This window comes from Schistocerca nitens, chromosome 5, assembly GCF_023898315.1.
Source record: "Schistocerca nitens isolate TAMUIC-IGC-003100 chromosome 5, iqSchNite1.1, whole genome shotgun sequence".
Classification (NCBI taxonomy): Eukaryota; Metazoa; Arthropoda; class Insecta; order Orthoptera; family Acrididae; genus Schistocerca; species Schistocerca nitens.
In genome coordinates this window covers 801,655,281-801,671,489 of record NC_064618.1, presented here as the reverse complement: position 1 = coordinate 801,671,489, position 16,209 = coordinate 801,655,281, and the positions used below count along the sequence as shown (strand labels likewise).

At 44.7% G+C, this 16,209-nt stretch overlaps 1 protein-coding gene across 1 annotated transcript in view; it reads left to right on the top strand.

Annotated features, from left to right (window-relative positions):
* Nucleotides 1-16,209, top strand: part of LOC126260727 (gustatory and odorant receptor 24-like) — a 41,252-nt gene that overhangs the window by 3,042 nt on the left and 22,001 nt on the right. Inside the window, exon 2 of the mRNA XM_049958065.1 lies at nt 12,745-12,986. Within this exon, the coding sequence (XP_049814022.1) occupies nt 12,745-12,986 (242 nt within the window). The remainder of the gene's footprint in view (nt 1-12,744; nt 12,987-16,209) is intronic.

Sequence of the window (16,209 nt, the reverse complement as noted above, 5' to 3'; positions counted from 1 at the left end):
AACAGTTTGGAAGACAATATATAAACAAAAGGATGAAGACAAGAGAAACAAATTGAAAAGACCATGTGGATAGGCTTAAAATTTGAAAACATGGGAAATGACTGCCCAGACAGCAGCCCAAGAGATGGGATAATGGTTGGTGCAGTACATCAACAGAATGAGGCCGACAAGTAGGAGAAGCGCTAGTCAGCAGAAGAAGAGGACGAAGAAGCGTAGACAGCAACACGTAACTGTCCTCGTCCATTGCTGCAGACTGGTGTCGATCCACGGAGTCCATGTTCTGCAGGCGTGGTCTGGTGTGGATCTCACGGGCCACAGAGGCAGGTGTTGTCGTGGCAACAACAGCAGATGCTACCCACAATGTCGGCCTCAGCAGAAAGTTATCTTGAATTTTAAAAGTAGCCGAGAGGAGCTGTGTCAGATGCCGATGCAGCCTGCCAATGTTGTTAAGCTGGTAGTGAAGTGGACAGCCAAGTAGAGGCCTACCGGTTGGTGGCGGCAAGTGCTGACGGGTGCCCAGTGGTGCAGGGGCTGGGTTCGGCTACAGGCGAATTTTGCAACACGTCAGTCCACGAAGTGTGAAAGAGACTTCTAGGTAACAACCCTGACACTTTGTCTGGATGGTGATGGTCCAGTGGGAAGTGGTGGAGTTGCCTAATGGGGCAGAAGCCGACCTCAAAGACAACTGACTAAGTGATGACTTGATGAGCTTACCATTGAACCAATGATCACATCATCCATTGAAGTGCCTGGCCAGAAGGCCAATACTTGCGCTCACCTGAACTGGTCAGCTGTGGTGTTGCAGCTGCCAAAGTTGTGTCTGCTGCATACCGAACAGATCCTTACTACGGATATGCCCCAGCGCAGCAATTGTCAGGGGAATGACAATGGCGTAGCACAAAACTGAATCCATGACTTGTCTTCAGTGGCCTGTTAACGGTATTGCATCCAATCAAGTCTTTATTCGCAAATACATCGATCAAAAGATAGTCACGTCCAGGAACCATCACTGGGTAACACCATCTCTAACCTCACCTCACCTCAGTTCGGTGAGAACAAGTCCACCAGTTTCTATAGGAATGTCATATCCAGCTGAAGGCAACAACGGCCATGTCAAGGTGCATACACCGCTTCCTGTCAGATCACCGAAGCCAAGCACAGTCGGGCTAGGCCAGTTCGTGGACGGATGGCTATCTGGTGATAGTCAATATCTGAACTCCTGGTTTAATCGTTTTTAGCTTGGCAGCACTGTTTAATGTACTCGGCAGCGACTAGATGGCACTTTTCTCTTCGTCTATGGCAGGTTTCACCGCAGTCTAGTGTTGTAAAACTACCGACATAAGTAAGCGTAGACTACGGTAGCTTCCCTAATAGCTACGATCACTTAAGATCGTAACCGCGTTGCCTGTACCTTGGGTGTGTTGCGTACCTATCGGGCCTACCTCATATCAATCGCTTTGTTTGCATATGGGATCGATGTCTTGCTAAGCGGGTGATTCAATAAATAACTGGCAAACTAGAATTGAGATATCAGACGCACGTGTATCAACCTTAAATTTATTTTCCTTTCCAACATGCACCCCTTGTAAATTTAAACACTTATCCCATCGTTCGACAAGGCGTTAAAAGCCTGCAACATAGAATTCTTGTGGCAGCGTTCGTATCTGACGAGTGATCTCTCGGGATATAAAAAGGTTTATTTGGTTCAGTAAATCACTCCAACCCACAAGACCGATATGTCCTGAGGGTAGCGAAATTACCTAAACGGGGAGACGATGTGCCACCACTGGACAACCAAGGCGCCAAGGGTGCTCCTCATTTCTGAATTTTTTTGTCCTTTGCTGATTTTCAGTCTCCAATTGAACAAAAATTTCCTTGAAATGGGCTACTAAGCATATAAGGGACGAATTTCGCTATGGGCGTGCACTGCGGAGAGTCTCTCTGCTCGCAAAAACCGCTTTGTTCTTGTCGGGTACACACTCGTAGCACACCTGTCATCTTGGTCTGACTGCAGATCATTAACGATTAGCGGCGGAATACTGTGTGTCGGCTACCTTCCACGCCACATGTGCTGCCACCTTTCAGACACGTGCAGAAGCGAACTCAAAAACTATATGTAGTATACTGGAGTTTGCGACTTATTTATTGACTCTCCCTCGTCGATTTCCCGAGAAACCGAAAGCGGAGAACCGTGTAGAAACTGATCGAGGATATATAAAGAGTCGAGTAAACTTAGGAACATTTTTGTTCTACACACTTACCATCCTGTTACTTAAAAATAATCAGTATTTACAGCAAAATTGATATTCTCAACGATTAATTCAGTTTTTATTCGAAAATTGTTGGTTTGTAACTTGAAACAGAGGGATGTTGTATTAAAAACAAGAAACAGTATTCAGAAAACGCAATTTCCTAAAGTAGTAATTAAAACAACAAAAACATAGCAAACATCGCTTCAATACTTCATCGAGCTTATGTAAAACATGTTTCTGTTATTCATAAACAACTTCACACTTATCAGTAATAACTGGAAACTCTTGCATTTGATCACGATAAAGGAAGTTCTACTGAGTACAAAAATAACAATAATAATTGGTTCAAATGGCCCTAAGCACTGTGGGTCTTAACATCTGAGGTCATCATCCCCTAAACTTAGAACTACCTAAACCTAACTAACCTAAGGACATCACACACATCCATGCCCGAGGTAGAATTCGAACCTGCGACCGTAGCAGCCACGTGGTTCCGGACTGAAGCCCCTAGAACTGCTCGGCCACAGCGGCCGGCAATAATATGGTTCAAATGGCTCTGAGCACTATGCGACTTAACGTCTGAGGTCATCAGTCGCCTAGAACTTAGAACTAATTAAACCTAACTAACCTAATGACATCACACACATCCATGCCCGAGGCAGGATTCGAACCTGCGACCGTAGCGGTCGCTCGGCTCCAGACTGTAGCGCCCAGAACCGGCAATAATAATTATAGAGATTTTTTATGTCTGTGCATGTAAACTGTACTTGCATCAAAAACAGTTGCTTTGGTTGCATAAAAACGCATAAGTTACGCGATCAGGTAATTTTTATCACTTATAAAATGCAATTTATTTTTTTGTAAGGATATAAAGTACGTAAGGGACTAACACTGAATGATGTGCAGTTCTAATTATGTGTGAAACAAACAAACAAGAAGAAGTTGTCTGCTTCCAGCTTCTCTCTCACACATTCATTTGTGTTGTTTCCCCTACAAATGTTACCAATACTGCCGGTAATCCTACCATTTATCATATCATTTATGTACTGTACCAAAACTACCGAACCATAGACTGTAACTTGTCACATGGCTTCGCTTTGCATTCTTGCGAAACTAAGCATTGTTGCACCCGTTCCCGTTTATACAACGTGTACCAGCATTTTGCAGTTGGTATTTTTGTGATCCGAAAGTGTATTAGGAGGTGGAATCCATAGGAGACTTTCAGCACAATACGGGGGCAATGTAATTCCAAAGCTAAATGTTTACCAGTAGACTGAACAGTTCAACAGTGACCGAAAAGTGGCCGAACAAGCAACAAGGTGACACCTACTGCTGATGCCTCGTAACAGAAATTTGAGAAGTCTGTGACTGAGTATGAAACGGCAAACAAAATACGACGTACGTGGGCTAAGTTTGGGGCACTGAATGGAAAGGGGTCAATAGTAAAGAGTCAACGGTATAATGAAATGGTCTGTAATGCGTTGAAACCCGCAATTCGAAGCAGACGCCGAGCTGTGTTGGCAAACGGCGTTCGTTTTTTACGTGACAACACGCCTCCATACAGGGCCACGCACGCCATTCATACTCTTCATAATACGCATTTCGAGGCACTGAAGCATCGTGCATACATTCCTGACCTCGCCCAGCCAGATTTAAGACTGTTTGGTAGGACTAAATATGACTTAAGAGGTCACCGATTCACCTCCAATGATGAGGTGAAGGAAGTGTGACTTGCTGTTCCTCCGAAAAACATGTTTATAGGTATAGATCTAGTAATCAGTAGTGAAAATTTGTGCCGGATTTCCCGCTTACCGCGTCTGTCCTTGCATGCTCTCCAAAGTTCCATATGTCACAATGTCTGCATCCTAATATCATAGCCTAATGCTAGTCACATTTCTTGGATTCCCGTAAAAATAAGAATGATACAACAAGGAATCAAAACCAGTGTTGTTATCGTAGTGTGCCTGTCTAGGTCTGTAATGATTACATGCATGTCTGAAAGAACAGACACTGTTCACGATGTAAGGATGTACACAGTGTGACATATGAAAGTTTGGGTCAGTCTGGGGAGCATGCATGGATAGCCAAAGTAAGAAATCAGTTTTAAGTCCTGGTCTGGAACTATTTTTCGTATGTCACTATAATTTCCAATTATTTCATATAACCGTGGATCATATACAGTGTCTGTCCTATCAGAAATGCATGTAAGATATTGGAAACGTTTTGCAACGATGGAAAAGTGCGCTGAAAATCTGGGTGAATACACTGAAAAATGATATTGTAAACTGCTGTTGTAATAAATTAGAAAAACATACGAGAGTCATTCCATAAGCTACGGTAAATATACGAGGGCAGTTCAATAAGTAATGCAACACATTTTTTTTCTCGGCCAATTTTGGTTGAAAAAACCGAAAATTTCTTGTGGAATATTTTCAAACATTCCCGCTTCGTCTCGTATAGTTTCATTGACTTCCGACAGGTGGCAGCACTGCACGGAGCTGTTAAAATGGCGTCTGTAACGGATGTGCGTTGCAAACAACGGGCAGTGATCGAGTTTCTTTTGGCGGAAATCCAGGGCATCTCAGATATTCATAGGCGCTTGCAGAATGTCTACGGTGATCTGGCAGTGGACAGAAGCACGGTGAGTCGTTGGGCAAAGCGTGTGTCTTCATTGCCGCAAGGTCAAGCAAGACTGTCTGATCTCCCGCGTGCGGGCCGGCCGTGCACAGCTGTGACTCCTGCAATGGCGGAGTGTGCGAACACACTCGTTCGAGATGATCGACGGATCACCATCAAACAACTCAGTGCTCAACTTGACATCTCTGTTGGTAGTGCTGTCACAATTGTTCACCAGTTGGGATATTCAAAGGTTTGTTCCCGCTGGCTCCCTCGTTGTCTAACCGAACACCATAAAGAGCAAAGGAGAACCATCTGTGCGGAATTGCTTGCTCGTCATGTGGCTGAGGGTGACAATTTCTTGTCAAAGATTGTTACAGGCGATGAAACATGGGTTCATCACTTCGAACCTGAAACAAAACGGCAATCAATGGAGTGGCGCCACACCCACTCCCCTACCAAGAAAAAGTTTAAAGCCATACCCTCAGCCGGTAAAGTCATGGTTACAGTCTTCTGGGACGCTGAAGGGGTTATTCTGTTCGATGTCCTTCCCCAATGTTCAAACGATCAACTCTGAAGTGTATTGTGCTACTCTTCAGAAATTGAAGAAACGACTTCAGCGTGTTCGTAGGCACAAAAATCAGAACGAACTTCTCCTTCTTCATGACAACGCAAGACCTCACACAAGTCTTCGCACCCGAGAGGAGCTCACAAAACTTCAGTGAACTGTTCTTCCTCATGCACCCTACAGCCCCGATCTCGCACCGTCGGATTTCCATATGTTTGGCCCAATGAAGGACACAATCCGTGGGAGGCACTACGCGGATGATGAAGAAGTTATTGATGCAGTACGACGTTGGCTCCGACATCGACCAATGGAATGGTACCGTGCAGGCATACAGGCCCTCTTTTCAAGGTGGCGTAAGGCCGTAGCATTGAATGGAGATTACGTTGAAAAATAGTGTTGTGTAGCTAAAAGATTGGGGAATAACCTGGTGTATTTCAATGCTGAATAAAACAACCCCTGTTTCAGAAAAAAATGTGTTGCATTACTTATTGAACTGCCCTCGTAGTATATCTTGCGATAATCCGACAATTTAGGAATTCCACGATGTGCATTGAACCGGTAAGGCAATGTGTTTCCGAATGCCAACATAAAATAGGGTTTCTGACGCATTGGAACTCCGTGTAAATTAGTTGTGCACGAGTACAAATGGAACAAAAGTAAATCAGAATCAACTACTGTCGTGAAAAAGAGTCCCCCAATGCATTCACACAGCATTACCAACGATGATGTGGAAGCCGTTGAAAGCCATTGGTATTGTCAATAATGTGTGCAGCCTATCGCCGAAATGCCGATAATGATATCTCCCCTGTTTGCAAATCGCTTTCCACTCAACGGTTTCTTCTGTTGTAGGACGAGGTCGAAGTCGCACGGACTGAGTCCTAATGAGAGGGTTGGGTGGGGGAGGATTTCCCACCAGCACCCCTGTGCACAATTCTTCATGAGGTCTGCAGTGTGGGCTGTAGCGTTATCATGAAGTATGACTGCGTTATCCAACAGTGCCGGACGTTTTCGCCAAAGTGTACGTAGTAGATGGTACAGCGGAAACTTGCTGTAATACTGGGTATTGACGGCTAGGACGTAGCTAACTGGGTAACACTCCATCATACCGTGGCTGTCATACACCGGAATGAGCATGAGCTCGGTAGTTGATGGATTCTGTGGCGCCTAGCGTCTTCGTCCTGAACCTAGATAACGCCATTTTGCTGATTGGGTCTTCAATTTTGGTCAATTTTGGTTCATAAGCTCGTGCTTAGGTCATAATGCGTCTGAACAAGTCATTCCCCTCCATCTGAAATCGCTCCAAGTTGATACGGTTGGTCTCGCATGGCGTCCACTTCTGTACCTCTGTTAATTGGTGTGGCACCGATTTTGAACACTTCTTGGGCACATTCAAGTCCTACCGTAAAATGCTGGACAAACCCGTCCGTGTCATTAATTCCTGCACAGCCCAACGTCTGTCCTGTGTTAAGGGGCTCCGGAACGCCCTATACTTGCAATGTTAAAATAACGCTTATAAATTACATCTTTCCTCACAAAGTATTTGAGGTAGGAAGTTGAACTTTTTACAGATTATTTATTGGAATATGGGCTACAACTTAACACAGGGATTTTACAAAATTTTAGTTCAGTTATTAAAGATGATTTTTTTTCAATTGTAATGAAAATTCACAACATTTTTTGGCAATTTTTTATTTATATATTCAAAAATATATAGTTTTTTGGAAAAAGGCTGTGTTAAATTATGCAGAAGGTACTGTGTAACATTTACTGAAAGTTTGAAACAAATATGTTTGGAAGATCCTTACAAAACATGTAATTAGTATGAGAAAATAAAAGTTTTGTGAATCGAGCGACAAAGATTGGATTAACTTTTTAGTGCATTCCAGGTCCATAGGATGGATTATCTTCATCCTCTGCAAACTCCTCCTCCAGCTTCCTCTTGTTCCTCCTCCTGTTTACTCTTGCTTGTATTTCTAGACTCGTTACAGCCCTGTCTGCAGCCCGAAGGCGTTCCTTGTCTAAAGCAAGCATCGCTCGTACCATGTTAGAACCTATCTTTATTCCCATATTTCCAAATACCTTGCACCTTACAATGTTGCCATCATTGAAAGTCGCAACAGCATCATACACACCAAAGTGAAGTGTTTCTATTCCAACAAATACAGTCTTGTGGATTCTCGACCATATAACACTATTTACACTTTCATTGGGGTTTTGAGTTTTTCCGTGAATACACTTTTTCAACAGTCCAGGTGCTGCTAAGTCTCTGAAAATAGGTTTTATCACCTCCATTATTGCATGAGGCAGACTATGCTTATGAGTGTACACTTCACCAGTTAGCAATCCTTTGTTATATTTACACCAACTGTCTTCTTCTTTGGGACACAAGCTATGTTGGGAATTTTCATCGTCTTTATTGTTTACAGTAATAACACATACCTTTGGCTTTACAACATTTCTCCTTTTCTTAAAAGCCTTCAGAGGATTTCTAATAACTTTACTTTTACTCATTATTATACTTCAACAAAACAGAGACTCAAGAAACAGAATTAATTACGAATATTTTCGAGATAACGACAGAGTAAATAAACATGAAACAATCGACAATCACACCAGCGATATATATTGAACCATCACAGGTTAGCCACAACACATACCTTATCTCACATCACTAAAATGTACCTGATGAACACGGACGTTAATAATAACACCGTTTGACAGCAGTTTAACAGCGCCACAGTGGGTCACGCCCATGTAGAACACATTTCAAAAAAAAATTTAAAAATAGTTGTAGTCTTCGGAATTGAATAAATTATATATCTATTAAAAGGTAATAGTTTGCAGATTCAGAAAACGCAAAAAAGTAAAAATTGAACTTTTCATGATTTTGAGCCTTTCCGGAGCCCCTTAAACACTGTCGCAACAACAGCTACGAACAGGTCAGCACGCACAGACGTCGGTCGTAGCGAGTCTGTCGCTGTTGGGCGCCCACGTAGGAAAGCCTTCACCCAATTTCCAACGCCTTGTCACCCACAGCTGCTCGTAGTTCCTCATGACACTGAGTGGCATGTCTGCCAGCAAGAAATGCAATTTTCGCTTTCCCACTTTGCTTATATCCACCGTGTAGCACGACCAAGCTCACGCTGAATGTTTCAGGCGCCGGTACCGAGCCATCCTCGCATGCGGTCGCAATCTGTCGGTTGATTTCGGTATTGTTGACCCAAGGCTTTAGAATATACACTGAAGCGCCAAAGAAACTGGTATAGGCATGCGTATTCAAATACAGAGATATGGAAACATGCAGAGTACGGCGCTGCGGACGGCAACGCCTATGCAAGACAACGAGTACCTGGCGCAGTTTTTAATCGGTTACTGCTGCTAAAATGGCAGCTCATCAAGATTTACGTGAGTTTTAAAGTGGTGTTATAATAGGCGCAAAAGCGATGGGACACAGCATCTACGTAGTAGTGATGAAGCGGGGATACTCCCGTATGCCCATTACACGAACGCACCGTGAATATCAGGAATCCGGTAAAACATCAAATCTCCGACATCGCTGCGGGCGGAAAAAGATCCTGTAACAACACGACCTGCGGCGACTGAAGAGAATCTTTCAACGTGACAGAAGTCCAAGCCTTTCGCAAATTGCTGCAGATTTCAATGCTGGGCCATCAACAAGTGTCAGCGGGCGAATCATTCAACAAAACATCATCGATATGGGCTTTTGGAGCCGAAGGTCCACTCGTGTACCCTTGATGACCGCACGATATAAAGCTTTACGCATCGCCTGGTCCCGTCATAGCTGCGGGCGGAAAAAGATCCTGCAACAACTCGAACTGCGGCGACTGAAGAGAAACTTTCAACGTGACGGAAGTCCAAGCCTTTCGCAAATTGCTGCAGATTTCAATGCTGGGCCATCAACAAGTGTCAGCGTGCGAATCATTCAACAAAACATCATCGATATGGGCTTTCGGAGCCGAGGGACCACTCGTGTATCCTTGATGACCGCATGACATAAAGCTTTTCGCATCGCCTGGTCCCGTCATAGCTGCGGGCGGAAAAAGATCCTGCAACAACACGACCTGCGGCGACTGAAGAGAATCTTTCAACGTGACAGAAGTCCTAGCCTTTCGCAAATTGCTGCAGATTTCAATGCTGGGCCATCAACAAGTATCAGCGTGCGAATCATTCAACAAAACATCATCGATATGGGCTTCTGGAGCCGAGGGTCCACTCGTGTACCCTTGATGACCGCCCGACACAAAGCTTTACGCATCGCCTGGTCCCGTCATAGCTGCGGGCGGAAAAAGATCCTGCAACAACACGACCTGCGGCGACTGAAGAGAATCTTTCAACGTGACGGAAGTCCAAGACTTTCGCAAATTGCTGCAGATTTCAATGCTGGGCCATCAACAAGTGTCAGCGTGCGAATCATTCAACAAAACATGTTCGATATGGGCTTTCGGAGCCGAGGGTCCACTCGTGTACCCTTGATGACCGCACGACATAAAGCTTTACGCATCGCCTGGTCCCGTCATAGCTGCGGGTGGAAAAAGATCCTGCAACAACACGACCTGCGGCGACTGAAGAGAATCTTTCAACGTGACAGAAGTCCAAGCCTTTCGCAAATTGCTGCAGATTTCAATGCTGGGCCATCAACAAGTGTCAGCGGGCGAATCATTCAACAAAACATCATCGATATGGGCTTCTGGAGCCGAGGGTCCACTCGTGTACCCTTGATGACCGCACGACACAAAGCTTTACGCATCGCCTGGTCCCGTCATAGCTGCGGGCGGAAAAAGATCCTGTAACAACACGACCTGCGGCGACTGAAGAGAATCTTTCAACGTGACAGAAGTCCAAGCCTTTCGCAAATTGCTGCAGATTTCAATGCTGGGCCATCAACAAGTGTCAGCGTGCGAATCATTCAACAAAACATCATCGATATTGGCTTTCGGAGCCGAAGGTCCACTCGTGTACCCTTGATGACCGCACGACATAAAGTTTACGCATCGCCTGGTCCCGTCATAGCTGCGGGCGGAAAAAGATCCTGCAACAACACGACCTGCGGCGACTGAAGAGAATCTTTCAACGTGACAGAAGTCCAAGCCTTTCGCAAATTGCTGCAGATTTCAATGCTGGGCCATCAACAAGTGTCAGCGGGCGAATCATTCAACAAAACATCATCGATATGGGCTTTCGGAGCCGAGGGTACACTCGTGTACCCTTGATGACCGCACGACACAAAGCTTTACGCATCGCCTGGTCCCGTCATAGCTGCGGGCGGAAAAAGATCCTGCAACAACACGACCTGCGGCGACTGAAGAGAATCTTTCAACGTGACAGAAGTCCAAGCCTTTCGCAAATTGCTGCAGATTTCAATGCTGGGCCATCAACAAGTGTCAGAGTGCGAATCATTCAACAAAACATCATCGATATGGGCTTTCGGAGCCGAAGGTCCACTCGTGTACCCTTGATGACCGCACGACATAAAGCTTTACGCATCGCCTGGTCCCGTCATCGCTGCGGTCGGAAAAATATCCTGCAACAACACGACCTGCGGCGACTGAAGAGAATCTTTCGACGTGACAGAAGTCCAAGCCTTCCGCAAATTGCTGCAGATTTCAATGCTGGGCCATCAACAAGTGTCAGCGTGCGAATCATTCAACAAAACATCATCGATATGGGCTTTCGGGGCCGAAGGTCCACTCGTGTACCCTTGATGACCGCACGACACAAAGCTTTACGCATCGCCTGGTCCTGTCAACGCCGACATTGGATTGTTGATAACTGGAAAGAAGTTGCGTGGTCGGACGAGTCTCGTTTGAAACTGCGTGGACGTGTAACAACCTCATGAATCCAAGGACCCTGCATGTCAGCATGGGACTGTTCAAGCCGATGGAGGCTCTGTAATGGTGTGGGCGTGTACAGTTGGAGTGATACAGTGTAACGCCGGAAATGCATATCGTCCTATTTCCATCTATTGTACTATAAATTTTTTTCCTTATTTTGTTACCTGAAGATATGACATTTCTGTCTTTATATATTGTAATTGTTTTACTATATATATATATATATATATATATATATATATATATATGCATTTATGTCGATGTATAATTGGTTTTTTTTGTAAATATTTTTTGTATTTTTACGCTGGGTCTGCCCTAGGGAAAACTATGCTATCGAACGATTACATCGATAGGTCGTGTGGAGAACCAAAGTGTTTAGGATCTTTGGTAGTGTTAACTCTGCCGCATGGAGCGCGGGCAGAGAGAGTCTGGCTGGAGTAGGGCGGTGGAGCAGGTGTGTTGTGTGACGCTCCCGCGAGTTGCCGCGCTTTCGGGGTTTGGCAGCATGTAATTGCGCTCGACTTGCTATGATGGTTTCTGACACGGTGTCGCGGACGGGAAGCATTAGCTGGCGCACATCAAGAGCCCGTTTCGCCTGGTGACCGTATCGAGAAGAAGGCGTGCCAACATCCAGCTTCTGCAACAGCGACGGCCGACAATGAGTGACTGTCGGCACCTCGCCGATCGACGACTGCAAACCTTCAATCAACCAACAAGGTCGATAAGTGAGGGGGAGGTTACAATAGGACCCCTAATACGTCTAGATAGGACTCTTGACAGGTGACACATACGTATGCATCCTGTCTGATCATCTGCATCCATTCGTGTCCATTGTGCATTCCGCCGGACTTGGGCAGTCTCAGCAGGACAGTGCGACACCCCACACATCCAGGAACACTTTTCTCAGTATAAACACTTCCACTGGTCCAGAAATTCCTCAGACATGAAAATTATTGACCATGTCTGGGATTCCTTGCAACGTGCTGTTCAGAGGAGATCTTCGCCCCCTCGTATTCTTGCGGATTTTTGGACAGCCCTGCAGGATTCGTGGTGTCACTTCCCTCCAGCACTACTTCAGACACTAGTCAAGCACAAGCCACGTCATGTTGCGACACTTCTGAGTGTTCGCGGGATCCTACACGATATTAGGCAGGTGTACCAGTTTCTTTGGCTCTTCAGTGTATTTACTGCGATTACGGTGATGCCACGTCTTCGCACGATATACGGTAGCTGTGATGACTCATGGATTGAACCCCGTAGCTGTCATGACTCATGGATTGACCCTCGTATTTAGCAGATATTTTCAGTCTTACCGTCGTATTCCACGATGACAGTATGCACTTTATGACCATCCCTCATACGTCTCCAGATCAAACATTTTTTAACCGTTGTTGCTGAGAACTGACATGTATGAAACAGCGGAAGGTAATCTCACACACAGTTTCTGTTTTCACAGCGAGTCCTGCGTTCAGGCCAACTTCTGGCGCCTTCCTGTACTCCCTGGGGTGCTACCTGGTGGTGTCTGGCCTGGCGGCATTCGTCGCCTGCTACCTGATCACACACCGAGACTTCAATGATGGCAGCGTCTACATGACCGCTGCACTCGCCTCCCTCGTTCCGAGCTTTCTTCTGCACCCCTTCTACTGGTTCGGAGCGAAGAAGGTAGTCGCTCTTCTGAAGAAGTGGGTGGAGTTTCAGGTACTTCTTCCTTACTAGTGTGCCTTGCATAAGCGTGTTCACCATATGTTCTGTCTGCTGACTGGTTTGATGCGGCCTGTCACAAACTACTCTCCTGTGCCAACGTCTTTATCTCAGAGTAGCCCTTGTACGCAACTTCTTCAAAGATGTTTTGGATATATTCCAATACAGTTTCAATATTTTCCACAAGTTGATTTGTTCACCTATTCTTCCGGCGCCCTCTTCATTTCTTATCTCGTCATTCCACCTAATTTTCAACATCCTTCTATAGCACCGCATCTGAAACACTTTGTTTCTCTTCTTTTACGAGCTTCCCTCAATTCACACGCCGCTGAAATGAAACTGAACAAAGCTAGAAGCTCGCTTTGCGTTGCTGATTCGCGAAATTTATGTTAGTGTGGTTTGAAGAAGAAATATTAGTTACGATTGTAAGAAAAGTATTAAACAAAACTTCTATCAAAATACTTTATCAATTACTAAACGTCTGACACAAGTGCAGTGTTTTTCGTCTTTATAGACACAAAAATTTTTTTGGCTTATTAATTCCGTAGGCATCACGAGGCCTGACTTAGACTAATCCCAGTGCGCATTCACACGTATAATCTTTCTTCAGGCGCAAATGAAATGGTAACAAGCCCTAATATGTGGCACAGTGGGAAGTTCTCTGTACCGTGCACTTCAGTGGTTTACAGAATATAGACAGATTTAGATGTAGAGCTATTTACGATCAGATAATTACCTTCCTCAGTGTAAAGAATTATTAGTTTTGAGGAACAGTAATGTAAACTGCCATGTGTTATTTTCACTACTCATTTTGAGTGACTTACAATGAACGCATTGTATTCAAATTTTGATTATCCATGTTATTGTCTGTAAACTTATAGTTTCTTGAGAACATGGGCACTCTTACGTAGCAAGCAGTAGTACACAAGGCGAGTGCGAGGACGGTATTGTGCCCATCTGCGTCGGTATCATGAGGGGTTCAAGGTCACACCTTAATCATACCCCTAACTCCTCGTTCTGAGTATAAGCCCTAGCTTGTTTAATTTTAACGAATTTCCAGGTGGGGGTGTGATAAATGGGCTGTTTCAAAAATGCCTATAGGATTGGGGGTGTGGAGGAGACCACACACACATACAGACACACACACACACACACACACACACACACACACACACACACACACACGCACGCACTATCCCTTTATCCATTTAGGTAAACAATTTGGAGTTGCACGCCCCTCATAAACAATTACACTGGTCAGAATGGTGGTTTGTGCAGATCGAGCAATGTCCGCATAGGGTTTCGCTTTATTCAAGCAATTGCTTGTGCAGGTTCGTGTAACATACTTTGACTTCTCCACTTGCTGTTGGTGTGCGCCACTGCTAAGACAAGGGTCACTGTTCACCGTGCACTGTTTATCCAAGCAATGAACACGTCAAAGCGACAGAAATGAAGTCAGACAGACCATTATTATAAAGAAAAAATAACCAGCCAACCACCAAACAAAATAGACAGTAATTCCACACGAAACTCACAACCATGCAAGAAATCCTGTCACACTTCTGTAAATATGTGCTTTGACGTATTATTATTTGAAAAAAAAAAATACAAAGCGACAGCGCTCGTTTTCCGGTGGCAGTGCACAATTTAGGGAACGTTGTTAAGTCGCTTATAATTGTACAGTCAGCAATTAACGCAGTGTGCACATGGAAGCTCACGAGTGACTGCATTCGGGAGGACGACGGTTCAATCCCGTCTCCAGCCATCCTGATTTAGGTTTTCCGTGATTTCCCTAAATCGTTTCAGGCAAATGCCGGGATGGTTCCTTTGAAAGGGCACGGCCGATTTCCTTCCCCATCCTTCCCTAACCCGAGCTTGCGCTCCGTCTCTAATGACCTCGTTGTCGACGGGACGTTAAACAACACTAACCTAACGAGTGACTGATCGAGATAGAAGCCACTTCATGTACTCCCAGAACTTAATCAATAACAAAAGTGCATGTCATATCTAGCCTTGCACCACACTATAGACACGCAGCTGACAGCGACTTTGGCCGACGCAACGGAGACGTAGCGGTTGCAAAGACAACGCCATCGGGCTGTTATTATGGAAAGACACAGCAGTCACCTCGGCAGCGCGTGAAAGCACTAATAAGTGAGCGCGTGTGATCCAGCCACCTATTAGAAAAACGAACGTCTGATTTATACATGCTTCATTGCTACAGGGGCGACGGCTAATGCTTAACAAATTACAGAAACTTAAGGCCAAGTATGCAACATATAAAGTATTTAGTCCACAATTTATGCTTCTGAGGAAACAAAACTTATTCATTGTACAACTCCCTTATTTTCGGCAGCAGCTATATCTCTTGTGGAACATTACTTGTTTCTCAAAGCTGTCTTGTAATGTTGTAACTACCCAAATTACATGTGACCTTTTTGGACAAAAAAAACGTGTACAGTGACAGAGAAGTGAAACTAACTTTGTTTGAACCAAATTCTATGATTCTCCATCGATAACAGTAGTGTAACTACCTACTATTCAGATCACTTATTGCAGCATAAAGATCACCAAACGTGACAGTGAAACTACCCCCTTCCCCTGTCTACGATAACGTCATCATGATGTCACAAGCCACGTCTCGCTCCCCCTTACCTTTCTCTCTCTCTCACTCGTCTGTTCTTCCCTCCGCAAATAACAGGCCAGTATTTCACCGACCGATCATATTATTGTCCACTTCATTCTAAGACATACCCCTTGGCCAACCAGAAATCTTTTAAGACTATACATATATCTAGATCTACCAATCACAGCCTAGTATTTTAGCAGCCATTAAAATGAAACAGTGAGTCATTACGTACCTTCCATATTCAAAAGTATCTGATTTATCTTGGACCATGTTTAGAAATATATGACAATATATTATCTCCAACTCTGTATTTCCTTGCTGTACCTAACATTTCTAAGGTGCACACACCATAAAAAATTCGTGTTCTTCGTCTGAATTGCGTAAAAAAGATGCCATGCCCAAAAAAAATTGCAAATACCATACCGTTTTCAAAAAATTACATAACCTTAACTCGCTCTCTCTCTCTCTCTCTCTCTCTCTCTCTCTGTCTCTGATACACACACACACACACACACACTGCGGTGGTCTCGCGGTTCTAGGCGCGCAGTCCGGAACTGTGCGACTGCTACGGTCGCAGGTTCGAATCCTGCC